Consider the following 13790-nt stretch of genomic DNA (forward strand, 5'->3'; position numbering starts at 1 on the left):
GGTTTCACTGGACTATTCCGCCACCGTTGGTGCAAGTTGTGTTGGAGATCTTTTTTGTATTGCATATTAATTGCTGGACGATGTTTTATTTTGTTATACCCATTTCTTTACACATTTTATATGCTAATAGCTTTAAAATTTCTAACCTTTCTAATATTGATGAAAAAAATTCTCCCTGTACTGTATCATTTTTAAAAAAAAAAAAACTTGCTTTAATAAAATTTACAATGCTTCATTTTATATCGATTGGTTTAATTTCAAAATTGTAAAATGCCATCTGCAGTAATTTTGTTCAGTACATTTCATACCAGTAGTACTTGTGCATGTTTACATATCGAGTTTGTTCAGTACATGTAATAGTACTTGCACATGTTTACCTTTTGATTTTTGTGCTCAAAATGGATGAAAAGTGTTTGCATTTGTACATAGCAGTTTTATGACTATTTTGTTATTCTGTTATTTTTTAAAGATTTTTTTTTAAATATCAAAATGTACGATTTTATGTTGGTATATTCGGGTATGTACTGTTATACTGCTAGGATTGTGTTAATTAAGACAGAATTTAAGTACCAAACAATATTAGGACCCATATTTCCCATCTATGCTCTATCTTCTGTGTTACTGATTCCTTGACTTTGAAAATTTCACAAGAATTTTTCTGTTGAATACTGAACTTAATTTTATATGAAAGTGAGTATTGTATGAACTTGGATTTTCTTGAAGACAGCTTATGGCGAGGGTTGAATTTTCTCAAATATATGTGAACTCGAAATATGAAAGCCCTTGTTCTCAAAAGTAATGGCCAAGTGTAAAAATTTGGAATGTGGGTCAAACATTAAGGTCAAGGTCAAAAGTTCAAAAATAATTATACCCTAGGAAAGGTCTTATTACAATGAATACACATTGAAGTATAAACAATTGTTCAAAAGTTATGATCAAGGTTAAAAGTGTGATTTTCTTTGGGGGGGGGGGGTAAAGTGGGTCAAACACCAAGAGGTCAAAGAAAGACCTTGTCACAAGGAATATACCTGTGAAATACGAAAGCAATAGCCCCACCCACTCAAAAGTCCTGTTATATTCATACGTCTAAAAATCATCAATACTGTAACAAAGTAAAAAGAACGATTTAATAAATAAACATAGATCAAATATAAACATTGGTAGGTGAGATCTACATGTGTGAAATAGAATTATCTCCCTTGTGAGGATCTTCTGTAGAGTAAGGCGGTAAGGGATGGTCGTCACGTGGTGTATATGGCGGCGGACAGGGACCTTCTGATGTTGTATAATTTATGTTGTCAATACCTACAAACATCAATCACGATCTTAACTTTAACATAACATCTACAACTATCCTTTTTACAAATTCAAAGCATGTACAATCCGAGGGTTCTTTTCAATAAAAGACTAGAAAATAAACTGATAAATTTGACCGGCTAAAATTTTTTTTATTGATTTTTTTCATCAATTAAAAAAAGGGGAGATAACTCTTACCAAAATTCAAGGTCATGAATTAGGACACATCCCACTATACATACTTATAGTAATAAATGGGAAGTATGTCTAAATAAACTGAGTATTCAATGCCGACATATCTGTTATGTTTTCAATTTCATTGAATTTCTTCCTATTAGGGATTGAAGACCTTAAGTAAACATGCATAAATCGATATTTGAACAGACAATAAAATCTTTTCCTGAAATTTCATTCTTCAGCGTGAATATACATGTATCGAGGTTATAGCGAGAGTCGATAAAGAATGCGTATGACCCAATGTATTTATACTTACCTAGTCACGTGATCTATGAATATTTTTAGCAAATTAAGAACAAAATGAATTTTATTTTTTAAACAAATATGCATCGATGAAAACAACTATCAGAGTTATTCTATTTTTGGATTACACTGCCATACCTGACAGACTATATAAGGTAGATGACCCTCGACTGTGTCGTCTGATAGAACGACGTCTTCTGACTATCGTACACATAGCCACGATGAGGACCCATAGTAACACACAAGCCGCCAACAGTCCTATTCCATCTAAAAACAAATCAATACCACAAAAGTCAATGGGTATTCATTTTGTAATTCAATATGTATAATAAAACCTTTTTACATACAATTACAAAAAATCCCTCATAGAGAATTATCACAATGGTATTTTGGCTTAAATTTTTCATGAATATTTCACCGTTAATGATGGTCTACCTAAAGCTTGGGGTGATGCTATACTTACAATATGTGGTATTTTTAGCGTATACTTTCAACGTAAAGCTGGTGGTATTCACTCTCCAGGCGTTCAGATCATGCATCTTAACCTCTATATCTAGATTCATGTTTGCTTCATTGCAGTGGGTCTGCGGGACTCTTTCATTGCAAACTACACTCTAAAAAGTTTTTACCTTAAATTTAAATTCCAATCATGAATTCAGCGTGGGAAGGAGGAATACTTTTAAATATATGATTTCAAACCATCTAGTTGCACACTTCTTTACAGCTTTACTCAGAAAGACCGAATATATATTATTCTTTTAAACATTTTAAAATGGTATCATAGCAGTTACTGTATTAGTTTTTTAAGGATGGTGTTTTTTATTCGGATAATAAAGGTTGGTATTCTTTACATGTACATATAAAGCAAACTGTGAATAATTTTAACTAAAGAATTTTTTTTAAAAATGCAATTGCAATTGGTTATTGTTTGCATTAAAAATATAATTGCCTATCCCATAAAAAAAACACATTTTTATAATAATCATGTAAAATGTTTGCAATTCCGCGATAAAAGACATAACACAGTGTTAGCAAAGTTGAGGAATTCTAAATCTAATCTTGCTTTTCTTGGATGAAATTAAAACTACATTCAGTTTATAAGAATACTTATTAAAATTCAATGCTTTCCGTAACCAAGTGCATTTTGACATTATTTTGATAAAACTTTAAACATACATGTACCTTGACATCGTTATATTTCAGGTAGAGCTTAGAGGAGCAGTCTAACATTCTCCAGACGATGGGTTGAACACAGATCTTATAATCATCAAAGGAGAAGATGTTGTCCCCCTCGGCGTAGAAGCCCACCCCACACCCCTTGATGGCGTAGCCATGCCACACGATCTCATACGTATTAAACTGATTGAGCTTATACGACGTGTAGTACTCACACTCGTTCTTATCCACATCAACTGAAGGAAAAATCATGAATAAGAAAGTATTGCTGGGTTTGATAGAACACAGTATAATGCAGTAAGAAAGTTAAGCATTCAACGCTGTATACGTATATGCTCACCAGTTTGGCAAAACAATAAAGCAATAAAGCATAAATTTGAAGCTCAAAGTTTTGAAGATTAAAACACGAAAAACCAAATAATAAAAAAGCATTTATATTATCTATGAATTAAAGGTATTTCACAGCATTTTGACAATAAGTTATGAATGGGTTTTCCGTTCAAAGACACTTAATACATGATGACACAGCTTACTTACTGGTTTGAGTACTGGTATACACACAATTAACGCACACTAAAAAAATCAACGATGAATATACAAATATCACTGGTGACATTCCTGTAGATCCTCACCCTGTTAAAAAAAATACATCTTTCCATGTAAAAATAAAAAGAACAGTAGTAATCATATTATAAGATTTGAATTGGTTTGTGATTATATATTCACACCGTCACATACAGTTAGACTACATGCTTCACTCTTTTAGCTCACCATGAACATGGGCACTGTACATTTATTGAGTATTTTCATTTATAAACTTCCAGTGGCCATGCATCAGAACAGAATTTCTGAGAATCTGTCCCTCTGGAAAGGAATGTCTTTAAACACATGGTATATCCTTCTCACAGACAGACACTGAAGAACTATGTGATTTGTAATTTATATGGAAAATTTATCAAATACTCTAGATTCATTTTTGGTCAAATCATGGTTACAAAGAATTTATACTTCATGTGTATTTACTCAAAATACAAGGAGAACCGCGTTCATTGAATTACTGAATTGATGGTCTCATTATTTATAGAATTAAATGTCCATCTTGATACAATTTTATTAAATAATAAATCTGTATTCTTTTAAATCAACTATAAAAGTGCATGTAAGTACAGCACATATTTTTACCTTTGCCATTACCTACTTATATAATCTTTGTACATATGACCAGCCTCTTTACCATGTATTCATTAAAAACTTTAAGAACATTTACTCTTAAGAAGAATCACGTCAAATTCCCATTTTGACTGGAGAATCTTATTTTAAATAGTCTAATCTTCATAAAGAAAAAGAGAATATTTACAATAGTATCTGTACCTACCTGTATATGTACTTAATTTTAAATTACATAATGTAATAACTAGGACCTGCTAAGTCATTTGTATAGTAGATTTAATGATGTAAACATTGCTAATCCGTTAGAATATATAGATATAAACAGTGTAAAACATATACATACCTTATTCAGTGCATCTTTTATTTTATACGGGTATGTGTGAGAAGCCGATATACGACATGTTATAAACAGTACGACATGCTAAAGATAGTGACTGATACTCTGATATAGGGAGAGGGAAAAGATAAAAGATTAATCTTATCAAACCAAAGGTCAATCTCCCCATCTCTGAATTGTTAGGTAGAACATTTGTTTTAGCATGTTTTGGGATATATTAGGAAGCAAAACTTTAAACTTGCTAAATATTGTCTGGTTGCAAATCTGTTTTATAGAATTGTCTTGTGGAAACGTCCAGCAAGTTGTTGATATAAAAAAATGTAAATTTTTATCACCCTGTACATGCTGTACATATCGATGTAATGGACAAATATTGTTCCTGTGCCCTCCCTGCACATATTATCGTCCGTCTGTATGTAATGACACTAGCGTTAATATGTGCAGAGACAAATCAATCCTACATGAAACCTCAAACTAATTGCAAAATAATTTTTGCTACATGCAACTCTAGAATAAACAAAGTAAATGATTTTAAAAATTAGTTGATTTAACATAATCGGTTGTTGATTAAGCATCAGTCTACGATGTTTGAGGGATGAAATAGTGAATATTGGCTTATACATGTAGATTGTTATAATAGTTAAGTTTAAATTGATACCGGTATGTTTTAAACTTTTAATGTAAAAATGTACAAACTTTAATATAAAAACAACAAAAGAACCCAAAAAAAAAAACATTTCCTTTCTTTATTAAATATAGAACAATGTTTTGAAAAATGACATGATTCCTAATTAGTTAAGTTACTCGTTTATACCTGAAATTTATCACAGTAATGCTTCTGAAAAATAAAATTATACAACCCATGATAATTAATCTATTGCATTTGTAGATTTTAAAAAAAGTGTCACATTTTTTCATAAATTTTTGTTTGGTAGTCATTTTCTTGATTTCTAGTTTAAATGCATTCCAGTTTTTAATAGTATGATAGAAAAACATGAAGACTCTTTACCTATCGTCTTAGGTATAAGAAACTTCAGTTGTACTTCTTTTTGATTTAGAACGAATGTTTCTTAGTTGTAGAAATCATTGTTGTCATAATTGTATGTATTTGAAATGTATCAAATCTGTGATGGATTTCTCTGCCATTGGTCTGGGACCAAAGATATTTTTGCAGCCGACAAGGAAGCATTCAGTATTTCAATGTGTCTTTCTATTGTCTTCTTCAGGGCTCTGTACTCCTTGTTGTTCTTGGAAACTAATTCCTCCAGTCGTCCACGAGATCCGTCCAGCTCGAATTTTAGGCCGGAAACTGATTCATTCTTCGTTTTGAGCTCTTCTTTAAGATCTCTGTTTTCAGATTCCAACTCATTGATACGTTCATTTAGATCCTCCATCTCCTTTCTGATTTTATCGTGAGCTGTCTTCCATTTTTGTTTTTCTATATTGGCGGCTGTTAATTTTTCCCACTTCTTCTCTTCGTTTTCTTTCACGGATTCTTTCAGTTTTTTATATTTTTCAGCCATTCTGTGATTTTCATTAGAGTCCATTACATCTTCGATTTTCTTTTCCAACTTGAATATTGCAGTCTGTACCTTCTCATAGTCAAAAACTTTCAAGAATTTATCAAGTTTTTTATCAATAAGATTTTCGATTTCAAGTTTTTCCTCAGACCGTACTTTTTGCAGTAGATCTCCTATCCTAATCTCAAGGCATTCGCTGAATGAAGAAAAATCACTGAATTGATCCGCAACATCTGTTTGTCCCATACTTGTTATTTTTCTGTGGGGTGTTTCGACATTTCTAATACTAGTAGGTTTCATTCTCTGTAAATTAAATGAATGTAATTAACACTGTGGCAAACAACGTATACTTCATCTTAAGTTTTAAGTAGAATTTTTCAATGTATTTTACCACCAAGTCTGTAGGTTGTCAATGACACAAATTATTAACAGGAAAAGCAGAAAAAAGTATGGCTGGACCATAAATCCAACCAGGGATCCCTGCATCACTGGTCAGGTCGATATCCACGGTCCAAACCATTAATATACTGCATAGTTGTATTTCATATACATGTATTAAAGATATACAATTTTAAATTACTTTTCCCCATTCCATACAGATTACTTTTATACTTGGACTTACTTGAGGTGAGGAAGAACAATTTGAACTTAGCCTTCGGTTGTCTTTAAAGATGACATTCTTTGTTGGCGATGAGACTTTATAAATGTATAAAGAAAAAAAAAACAAAGCATCAATTTCTTTAATGTATAACAATTTTATATTTGTATCAATGAAAAGTTTTTTAATTAAAATTTCGTTGAAATACTTACCACCTAATACGGTATTTTGCAGTTTTTCCACGATAAAGAAGTGTCTCTCTTGTCGCAACGCATCCAAGAACACAGCGTAGGCATCCCCAGAAGGAGCGTGCAGCAAAAGCTGTACAAACTTGTTGAACTTTTTCTGGGAGGTAGGTGGCGTAACCTGTTCTATTTTTTCCATGTCCTCAAATGCAAATACGTCTTTCTCAATGAGGATATCGATGATGCCGTCTAGGTCTGTGAGACGCTCCTTTAGATACGTCAGGTTCTGCCGGATTCGCTTCTTCTCCTCCTTATTCATGGTTCTTTTTTTTTTTTAGAAGTTATTTCATTTCCATTTTTTTTTGGATCTTTTGGAATAATTCAATATGTACACACTTGTGCAAGTTTTGCCTCTCAGTAGTGTAATGCATATGAGTCATTATAAGCGAATAGTCTTAAGTCAACTTTTATTATTCAACTGAAAGAATTTTACAACGGAACAGCTAGACCATAATACAGCCATTCTCTAAAAGAGTATCAAATTACAAAGATTGCAATCCGTTTTGTTTTGATTTTCTTAAATTTCGCAATTTCATTTCAAATTCTTCCTTTATAAGTTCTTAAAACTTTTTGTAAATGGACATCATTCATTTGAAGTTTTATCGATGATTTTCTTTAAAATTATATTTACAATTATTTTCTCGTTAGCATTGAAACTTTTTTAGTAAACAAAGAATTAATAGTTATTCTGTTATTCTTTATTATATGTTTATTTAATGAATCAATACCACATTTTAGATTAACAAAATAAATATCAGTGGTAGATTTTAAAATAAATACATGTAAATAGATTGCAGTCTGTATCCAATCAGTCTAATATGATACAACAACCTTAGGCATAGACAATATAAAAGGAAAAAGTATAATGAGGAACAATCAAATTTATCGATAGAGTTAGGAAAACTAAATCTCATGTAAGGGATGATCAGAATTTCTGTTGTTATTTACTGGAAAAATGTTTATATCATATTATCTCATATAATAAACTAGCTATATACCGCATTACTTTGCTTAATTAGAATTATTCTGGATTCTTTTACAGAAATGTCTATCATTATACATGTATATGTACTTCCAAAAAAAAGTAATATTCAGAACAATGCTTAAAGATATTTTTCATTCATAAATGTATACCGGTATACCTGAAGCCTATTTTTTTTTAAATAATCACTATCTAGAAGGTTGTTGCACAACAAAGCTGATGAAATACCATTGCGTACTTTTAACACTTGGAATACTTAAATTTCACTTAGAATATGAAGTGGTCTTTGTGAATAGCTTTAAAAAGCATGAACAATGAGTAATAATTTAACAAGCATGCATTACTGACAATAATGCATGAATTTAGGTCTGGAATTTACCTTTGGTAAATTGATAGATCTGTTCAAATTTCATTTTATAAATTCTGTTACAAGAAAGTGGCAAAATAATCTCAATCTATGAAACAGAGAGAAGTAAAGCTGGAAAAATGAAACAATATATATAAATGAATGTATTTTGCAGGTGATTTTATTAATGTTATAAAACATTTTTTTTGAACAAACTCACTTGTTTAAAAACAATTTGCTCTCTTCGTGAAAATACTACAATATTTAATAATAATTTTTTGAATTTTCTGATAAACTTAAAAGAATATTTTTCAATTAGTTAATTTATTCCGCTGAAATATATGAAATTGAACCCCGCTGCATTTTGAAGTCATGCAGATTAATTACAAATGTCATCAGAAAAAGGTGAATACACGAGTATTTCATTCTTCATTTTGCTCATTCTTGAATCAATATTTGGTTAAACCTGTTTCCGTACTATCCAAATTCCGAACCTTTAAAGTATTGAGAGGGAAATAATTCAGAAATGTATATATTGTCTGATATCCTTCTATGTAGTTATTTTCAAAAACACCCGGTCTCACTTCTTCTCAGGTTTATTCGGAGTTTTCATTCCACTTCCCCCAATGTACAAACTACGAGATGATAGTCTTGGTCTGTCTTTGGTATTCATTGAATTTACCACCTCAAATATTTCGTTCAGTTTCTCTGACTGCTTTTCTAGAGCGCTCTTGTAGGTGACGTCTTCCAGCTCGGATTTTTCCCTCTGGAATTTGACCACGTCGCTGATGCGACTGTACGCCATTTCCACCTCCTTCTTCAGGGACAGGCGTTCTTTGTCCTTCTCGTCCAGTTCCTGGATCAGGGTTTTATTTTCTATGGCGAGGTGTTCTAAATCTATCTGATTCTGACTGTCTTTTTCTTTCAGCCGGTTATTCTCGCCCTCCAAACTGGCTACTTTCTCTTGTAGATTTTGAAGTTGTGTCTTTAAGTCTTCATTGGCTATTTTCAGCTGTGCTTTCTCTGCATTGGATTGTGACAGTCTCTGCCATCTTTCATTCTCTTTTTCGCGCATTTCCTTCTGCATTTCTTTCAGTTTCTCATATTTTTCGGACAGTCTGTTATATTCTTCATTTGACCTTCTCAATTTCTCGACACTTGTTTGTAAGTTTCTAATAGCAGATTCGTTCATCTTTAGCATGGAAGATTTTTCATCTTCCCATTCTTTTTTGAACGAAGCCAGTTTTTCATCCATTCTCTTTTCCATCTCTTGTTTGTCTTCTGCTCGCATTTTCTGTATAGTATTGGAAATGTTGGAATTTATTTTCCCGCCAAAGTCTGACAGCAGACGAGACATCACTTGTTCTAATGCAGCGGCTCCGCCACCATAATTGAACCCCGCTGCTCCTGATGCACCCGAGTGATCGTAGGACCTCCTACTCTGAAAGTCATCAGTAAATACACTGATTGAACAAAATCAAGCAAATAAACATGTAGACAGTTTTGATATAATAACCATTAATGGTATTTTACAGACCATGGCTGAGGTGACGCGTGATCGGGAACGGTCCCTGCTGTAGGAATTGCGAACTGGGGAAGTCCCTAAAAATGCAAAACTTTGTATTTCTAATCAAATTTTGTATGTGTAAAACAAAGTTTAAATTCTACAAAGTAATAGGACTCAGGATCTAGAAGGAATTTTGTTTTGATGCGAATGTTATTCATAAACTATCTACTGTAAAACTAAAACTGTTGAAAATTAGTCGATAATTTACATGCAATATATAGAATCCCATTACAAAAAAGACTGTTTAGAGCATGCATTATAAAACAGCACAAATATATATTTGAAATTGAAAATCATTATGCCATATATATCGAATTCTTCATTCAAATCACTCATTCATTTGTATTTTGGGAAGTACATACTACAACAGGCACTCAGCAGCATATAAGACAACCGTTTTGGAGTTGACCTACCGCTGATGACGGTATTCTGTAGTCTCTCCGCCATGTAATGATGTCTCTCCTCCGTCAAGGCTTCCAGAAACACAAAATACGTGTTAGGTTCCGGAGAGGACAACAGAAGCTGGATAAACTCATTGAACTTCTTCTGTGGAGTCGCAGGGCTGACATGTTCTATCCGCTCACGGTGTTCCAGGGTGAACACATCTTTTTCTATCAGTCTGTCAATGATGGGATCTAGATCTACCAGTCGTTCCTTCAGATTGGTGATATTTTGGGTAATTCGCTTTCTCTGTTCTCGGTTCATCATTTGACAATAGCTTCCACTTCATAACAAGGAAAAATAAAAGACCTCTGACAAGAAGGAAGAAACAAATGAATCACCGAATATTTTCAGATGAACCCCCCGGTGTCTTCTCCAGTTCTGTAAAATCCAAGAATAAATTGAGATTTGACAGTTTTCTATCAGAACATGGCAGAAGGTGCACGGTAAAATGATCATTCAATACTTATTCGAATATCCGAAAGTGGTCTGCAAATAAGAAAATCAAACAAAACGGAAGGTGAAATCGATAAATATACGGCTGATTTACAGGTTGGCAAACAGTTTGTGGGTCTATACAAGAGGCCACTGTCAGAGCTTGTTAATAAATTACGTTGAACTTGCGTGTACACAAAGTGTTTTTAAAATGTCAATACTGATGTGTTTAGAAGGCTTTAAGTGTAACAATACACAACAAAATGGGGGAAATATGTTTCCAACAATTGATTAATGGACTAACAATTTATTATAACTAAAAACCATTTTACTTTCATCCAACTGACTCGTGTAACATAATTATAAATCTATAAGCCAGAAGAAAATCGTTTTAAGAGTCAAAATCAGCAAGCATCGAGCATTGAATGGAAAGTCAAAATTTTATTTTTTCAAAAGCTTTTGGTATATGAAAGATTTTGTCCTACCTAATGCTTAAACACAATTAAAAAATTTTTCGAACGTATGAAGGGACTGGTATCCAAGGAAATTCATTTCCTTAGCAACGGGTTCATAAATCCTTATGAAAATCAATGATTTTTAGACATTTTTCTATGAATATGCTTTCTGAACGTGATAAGATAAGGTATTTGGGTTACTTTATATGTTTAAAGATGGAATTACTTTATTCTCCAAAAAAAGGAAAATCAAAATTTCTTTAGTGATATTGTTGCCATGACAACGGGAAAAGAACATGGCGTCAATGCTTATAAATTTGGAAGAAAATTACATATGTTTATCACTATATACACAAAATCTACAACCACTGCTGGAAAAATGAAAGATGTGATCTTGTTAGGGGTTATCTATATGTCATATCTATACAATAAAATTTGCAGGCAACTTTAGTAGAAAAAAGTTACAAATGGTTTAAAATGTGTGAAAATCTGGCAATAATAAGCTTTTTTTGAAGGGATGGGGTAATTTGAATACATGTACAGTGTTCATTATATTGGTCATATTGGTTCTGATCAGAGCATACTCATAATATTGCTATTGTTAATAAATAAATGCACATTCAATTTCAAAAGGAATTTTATATTCCTCACAAACGAAACTTGGAAAAGGAGGGGGGGATAGGAATCACCTTGTTCACCCATCCATATGTATGTAACATTTTGCCTTGTCAATAACATTTCAATGAAGTGCAACTGAAAGTTCATACTTGATATTAAGATTGCTTGTGATCTAGAGATGTGTCAAAAACTTTAACCAAGGTCATTTGAACAAGTTCAAGGTCATTGGTAGAAGAATAGTGCAATCTTTGCCCATTCTGTAACATTCTAATGAAAAGACGAAGTTTCATCTCGGGGATTATTTTTGAGCTGTGGGTTTGTCATGACCTTGAACAAAGTTCATTTGGACATGTTTGACCTTGACTCAAGGACATAGTTTTTTCAAGGTCATTGCAGTAAAAGTGTACTATATGAGTTTGGCACATTTACATATTTAACTTCGAATGAAGAGAAATTGGAAGTTTGTGCTCAATACAACGGTTTTACTACTTATGACTTGAGTATACATGTATGTCATAGTCATTTTTGGTATGTATATCTGTACTAGCAAAATTTTTAAAAGGTTTTAAATCAATATTTGGACCTTTTTTGAAAAAAAAAACATTTAATGAAATAGCAGGAGGGTGGGCATCATTTTATGAGCTTGCTCACAATAATTCTAGTTTATGAAAGAGTCACTATGACAGCTCACATAATTTTAAAGTAAACCATATCAATCAGGCATGTTGGTTTGGTTAGGTTGGGTTGGTTAGGGGGGATTCCCCACCCAACTTTTTTCTCAACATAACCTGATGTTAACCCATCTTAAAGGGCTATATATATATATATATATATATATATATATATATATATATATATATATATATATATATATATATATATATATATATATATATATATATAAACTTGAACTGACCCTAAAAGATATTCATTAATAACCCTAATGGGCAAATCCTTTAAATGGCATATATCAAAATTTTGGTTGTACAAATGTATTTAAATTTAAAAACATTTTGAAAACAATGTAGAAATCAGAAGAGAATGACAAATATGAATATTTCACACATAATATATATGTAATGGTTAGGGCCGTGGATATCAGCCTGGATAGCTCGGTGGGTGGAGCACCTGACTGGAGGTGCAGGGGTCCCGGGTTCGATTCCCGGTCCAGCCACGCATTTTCTCCTTTCCTGTTACAGATTTGGTGCCGTTGACCACCCCTGGAATTGCAGGTGAAAGTCCTGCCAGGGGCAATAAGAACTTGGGTTGTGTCTTCGAGGGCGAAGACCATTTAAGGAGGGAGGAATGTAATGGTTGGGGCCGTGGATATCGGCCTGGATAGCTCAGTTGGTAGAGCACCTGACTAGAGATACAGGGGTCCCGGGTTCGATTCCCGGTCCAGCCATACATTTTCTCCTTTCCTGTTACAGATATAATACCTAGAGAGACACAACATAAATTTGAGGAACGTGTCGTCAGACTTCAAACAAGTTCATCATCATCATCATTTTTATTTCACTCACACCAACATCAGTGGTACATTAGGAACAATATATAAATAAGCGCTCTTTCTTTTTTCTCACAAAAACATTATGTCAGTTTTGAAATTAATTGATTGATCATTTAATATTGACCTTGTTTTAATTATGATACTTCAAAATGCAGAATATAAAGATATGTTTCAGATTCTTATACTATCTAATGATTATGAATCTGCATGCTAAAAATTGATAGTTATTAGATTTACATCAATAAAAAAATGCTAACAGACAAACAAAGAATGTTACTCTTGGATTGAACATTTTTTTATGCACTTTCATGAATACACTGTACAATTTATGGATCTATTTTCTGGATCCCTGAGTCTCCGGTAACACTATCCACTCACTTCCAGCATCAGTGGTCTGTACTGTAATAATGTATTATAATCTGAAAAAAGTGATAAAATTAAAATATAAAAATATTATTATACAGCTTTGCCGTCATATAGTATACTTAGAACCATTTCTAGTTGAGCTTGGGGAATTATGATGAATGCAAAGCATGTTTATTGGAATCAACTAAATTCCAAGAAATCTCAATGGTTTATCATTTTATTTTAAAAAGTTAACGTTTTTACTAAAT

At 32.5% G+C, this 13790-nt stretch overlaps 3 protein-coding genes across 3 annotated transcripts; all 3 read right to left on the minus strand.

The window, feature by feature from the left end:
- Positions 1-1108: 1108 nt before the first annotated feature.
- LOC134259815 (uncharacterized) lies at positions 1109-4721 on the minus strand. The gene is made up of 6 exons (XM_062742418.1): positions 4466-4721; positions 3490-3585; positions 2959-3188; positions 2240-2390; positions 1915-2043; positions 1109-1305 (listed from the first exon to the last, which is right to left on the minus strand). The coding sequence occupies exons 2-6, from the start codon at positions 3566-3568 to the stop codon at positions 1172-1174; spliced, it is 723 nt and encodes a 240-aa protein (XP_062598402.1). The 5' UTR covers positions 3569-3585; positions 4466-4721; the 3' UTR covers positions 1109-1171.
- Positions 4722-5534: 813 nt separating this feature from the next.
- Positions 5535-6232, minus strand: LOC134259816 (putative leucine-rich repeat-containing protein DDB_G0290503). The gene has a single exon (XM_062742419.1). It carries the CDS (start codon positions 6223-6225, stop codon positions 5578-5580), a length of 648 nt encoding a protein of 215 aa, XP_062598403.1. The 5' UTR covers positions 6226-6232; the 3' UTR covers positions 5535-5577.
- Positions 6233-8487: 2255 nt separating this feature from the next.
- Positions 8488-10422, minus strand: LOC134259817 (golgin subfamily A member 6-like protein 26). The gene is made up of 3 exons (XM_062742420.1): positions 10131-10422; positions 9688-9752; positions 8488-9591 (listed from the first exon to the last, which is right to left on the minus strand). The coding sequence occupies exons 1-3, from the start codon at positions 10420-10422 to the stop codon at positions 8731-8733; spliced, it is 1218 nt and encodes a 405-aa protein (XP_062598404.1). The 3' UTR covers positions 8488-8730.
- Between the last annotated feature and the right edge of the window lie 3368 nt (positions 10423-13790).

The sequence above is a fragment of the Saccostrea cucullata genome, unplaced genomic scaffold (assembly GCF_032062105.1).
Source record: "Saccostrea cucullata isolate Sc308-1 unplaced genomic scaffold, CSIRO_AGI_Scuc_v1 ctg1850, whole genome shotgun sequence".
NCBI classification, from domain to species: Eukaryota; Metazoa; Mollusca; class Bivalvia; order Ostreida; family Ostreidae; genus Saccostrea; species Saccostrea cuccullata.

What these genes read in the sequence shown, in the direction of transcription:
- LOC134259815 (XM_062742418.1), bottom strand. Translation starts at nt 3,568, where the DNA reads ATGTCACCAGTGATATTTGTATATTCATCGTTGATTTTTTTAGTGTGC. An exon ending in GTATACCAGTACTCAAACCA is followed by an intron (nt 3,189 to 3,489) that starts GTAAGTAAGCTG and finishes TTTTTCCTTCAG; the next exon opens with TTGATGTGGATAAGAACGAG. An exon ending in CGCTAAAAATACCACATATT is followed by an intron (nt 2,044 to 2,239) that starts GTAAGTATAGCA and finishes ATTTGTTTTTAG; the next exon opens with ATGGAATAGGACTGTTGGCG.
- LOC134259817 (XM_062742420.1), bottom strand. Translation starts at nt 10,422, where the DNA reads ATGAACCGAGAACAGAGAAAGCGAATTACCCAAAATATCACCAATCTG. An exon ending in ACAGAATACCGTCATCAGCG is followed by an intron (nt 9,753 to 10,130) that starts GTAGGTCAACTC and finishes TTGCATTTTTAG; the next exon opens with GGACTTCCCCAGTTCGCAAT. An exon ending in CACGCGTCACCTCAGCCATG is followed by an intron (nt 9,592 to 9,687) that starts GTCTGTAAAATA and finishes GATGACTTTCAG; the next exon opens with AGTAGGAGGTCCTACGATCA.
- LOC134259816 (XM_062742419.1), bottom strand. Translation starts at nt 6,225, where the DNA reads ATGGGACAAACAGATGTTGCGGATCAATTCAGTGATTTTTCTTCATTC.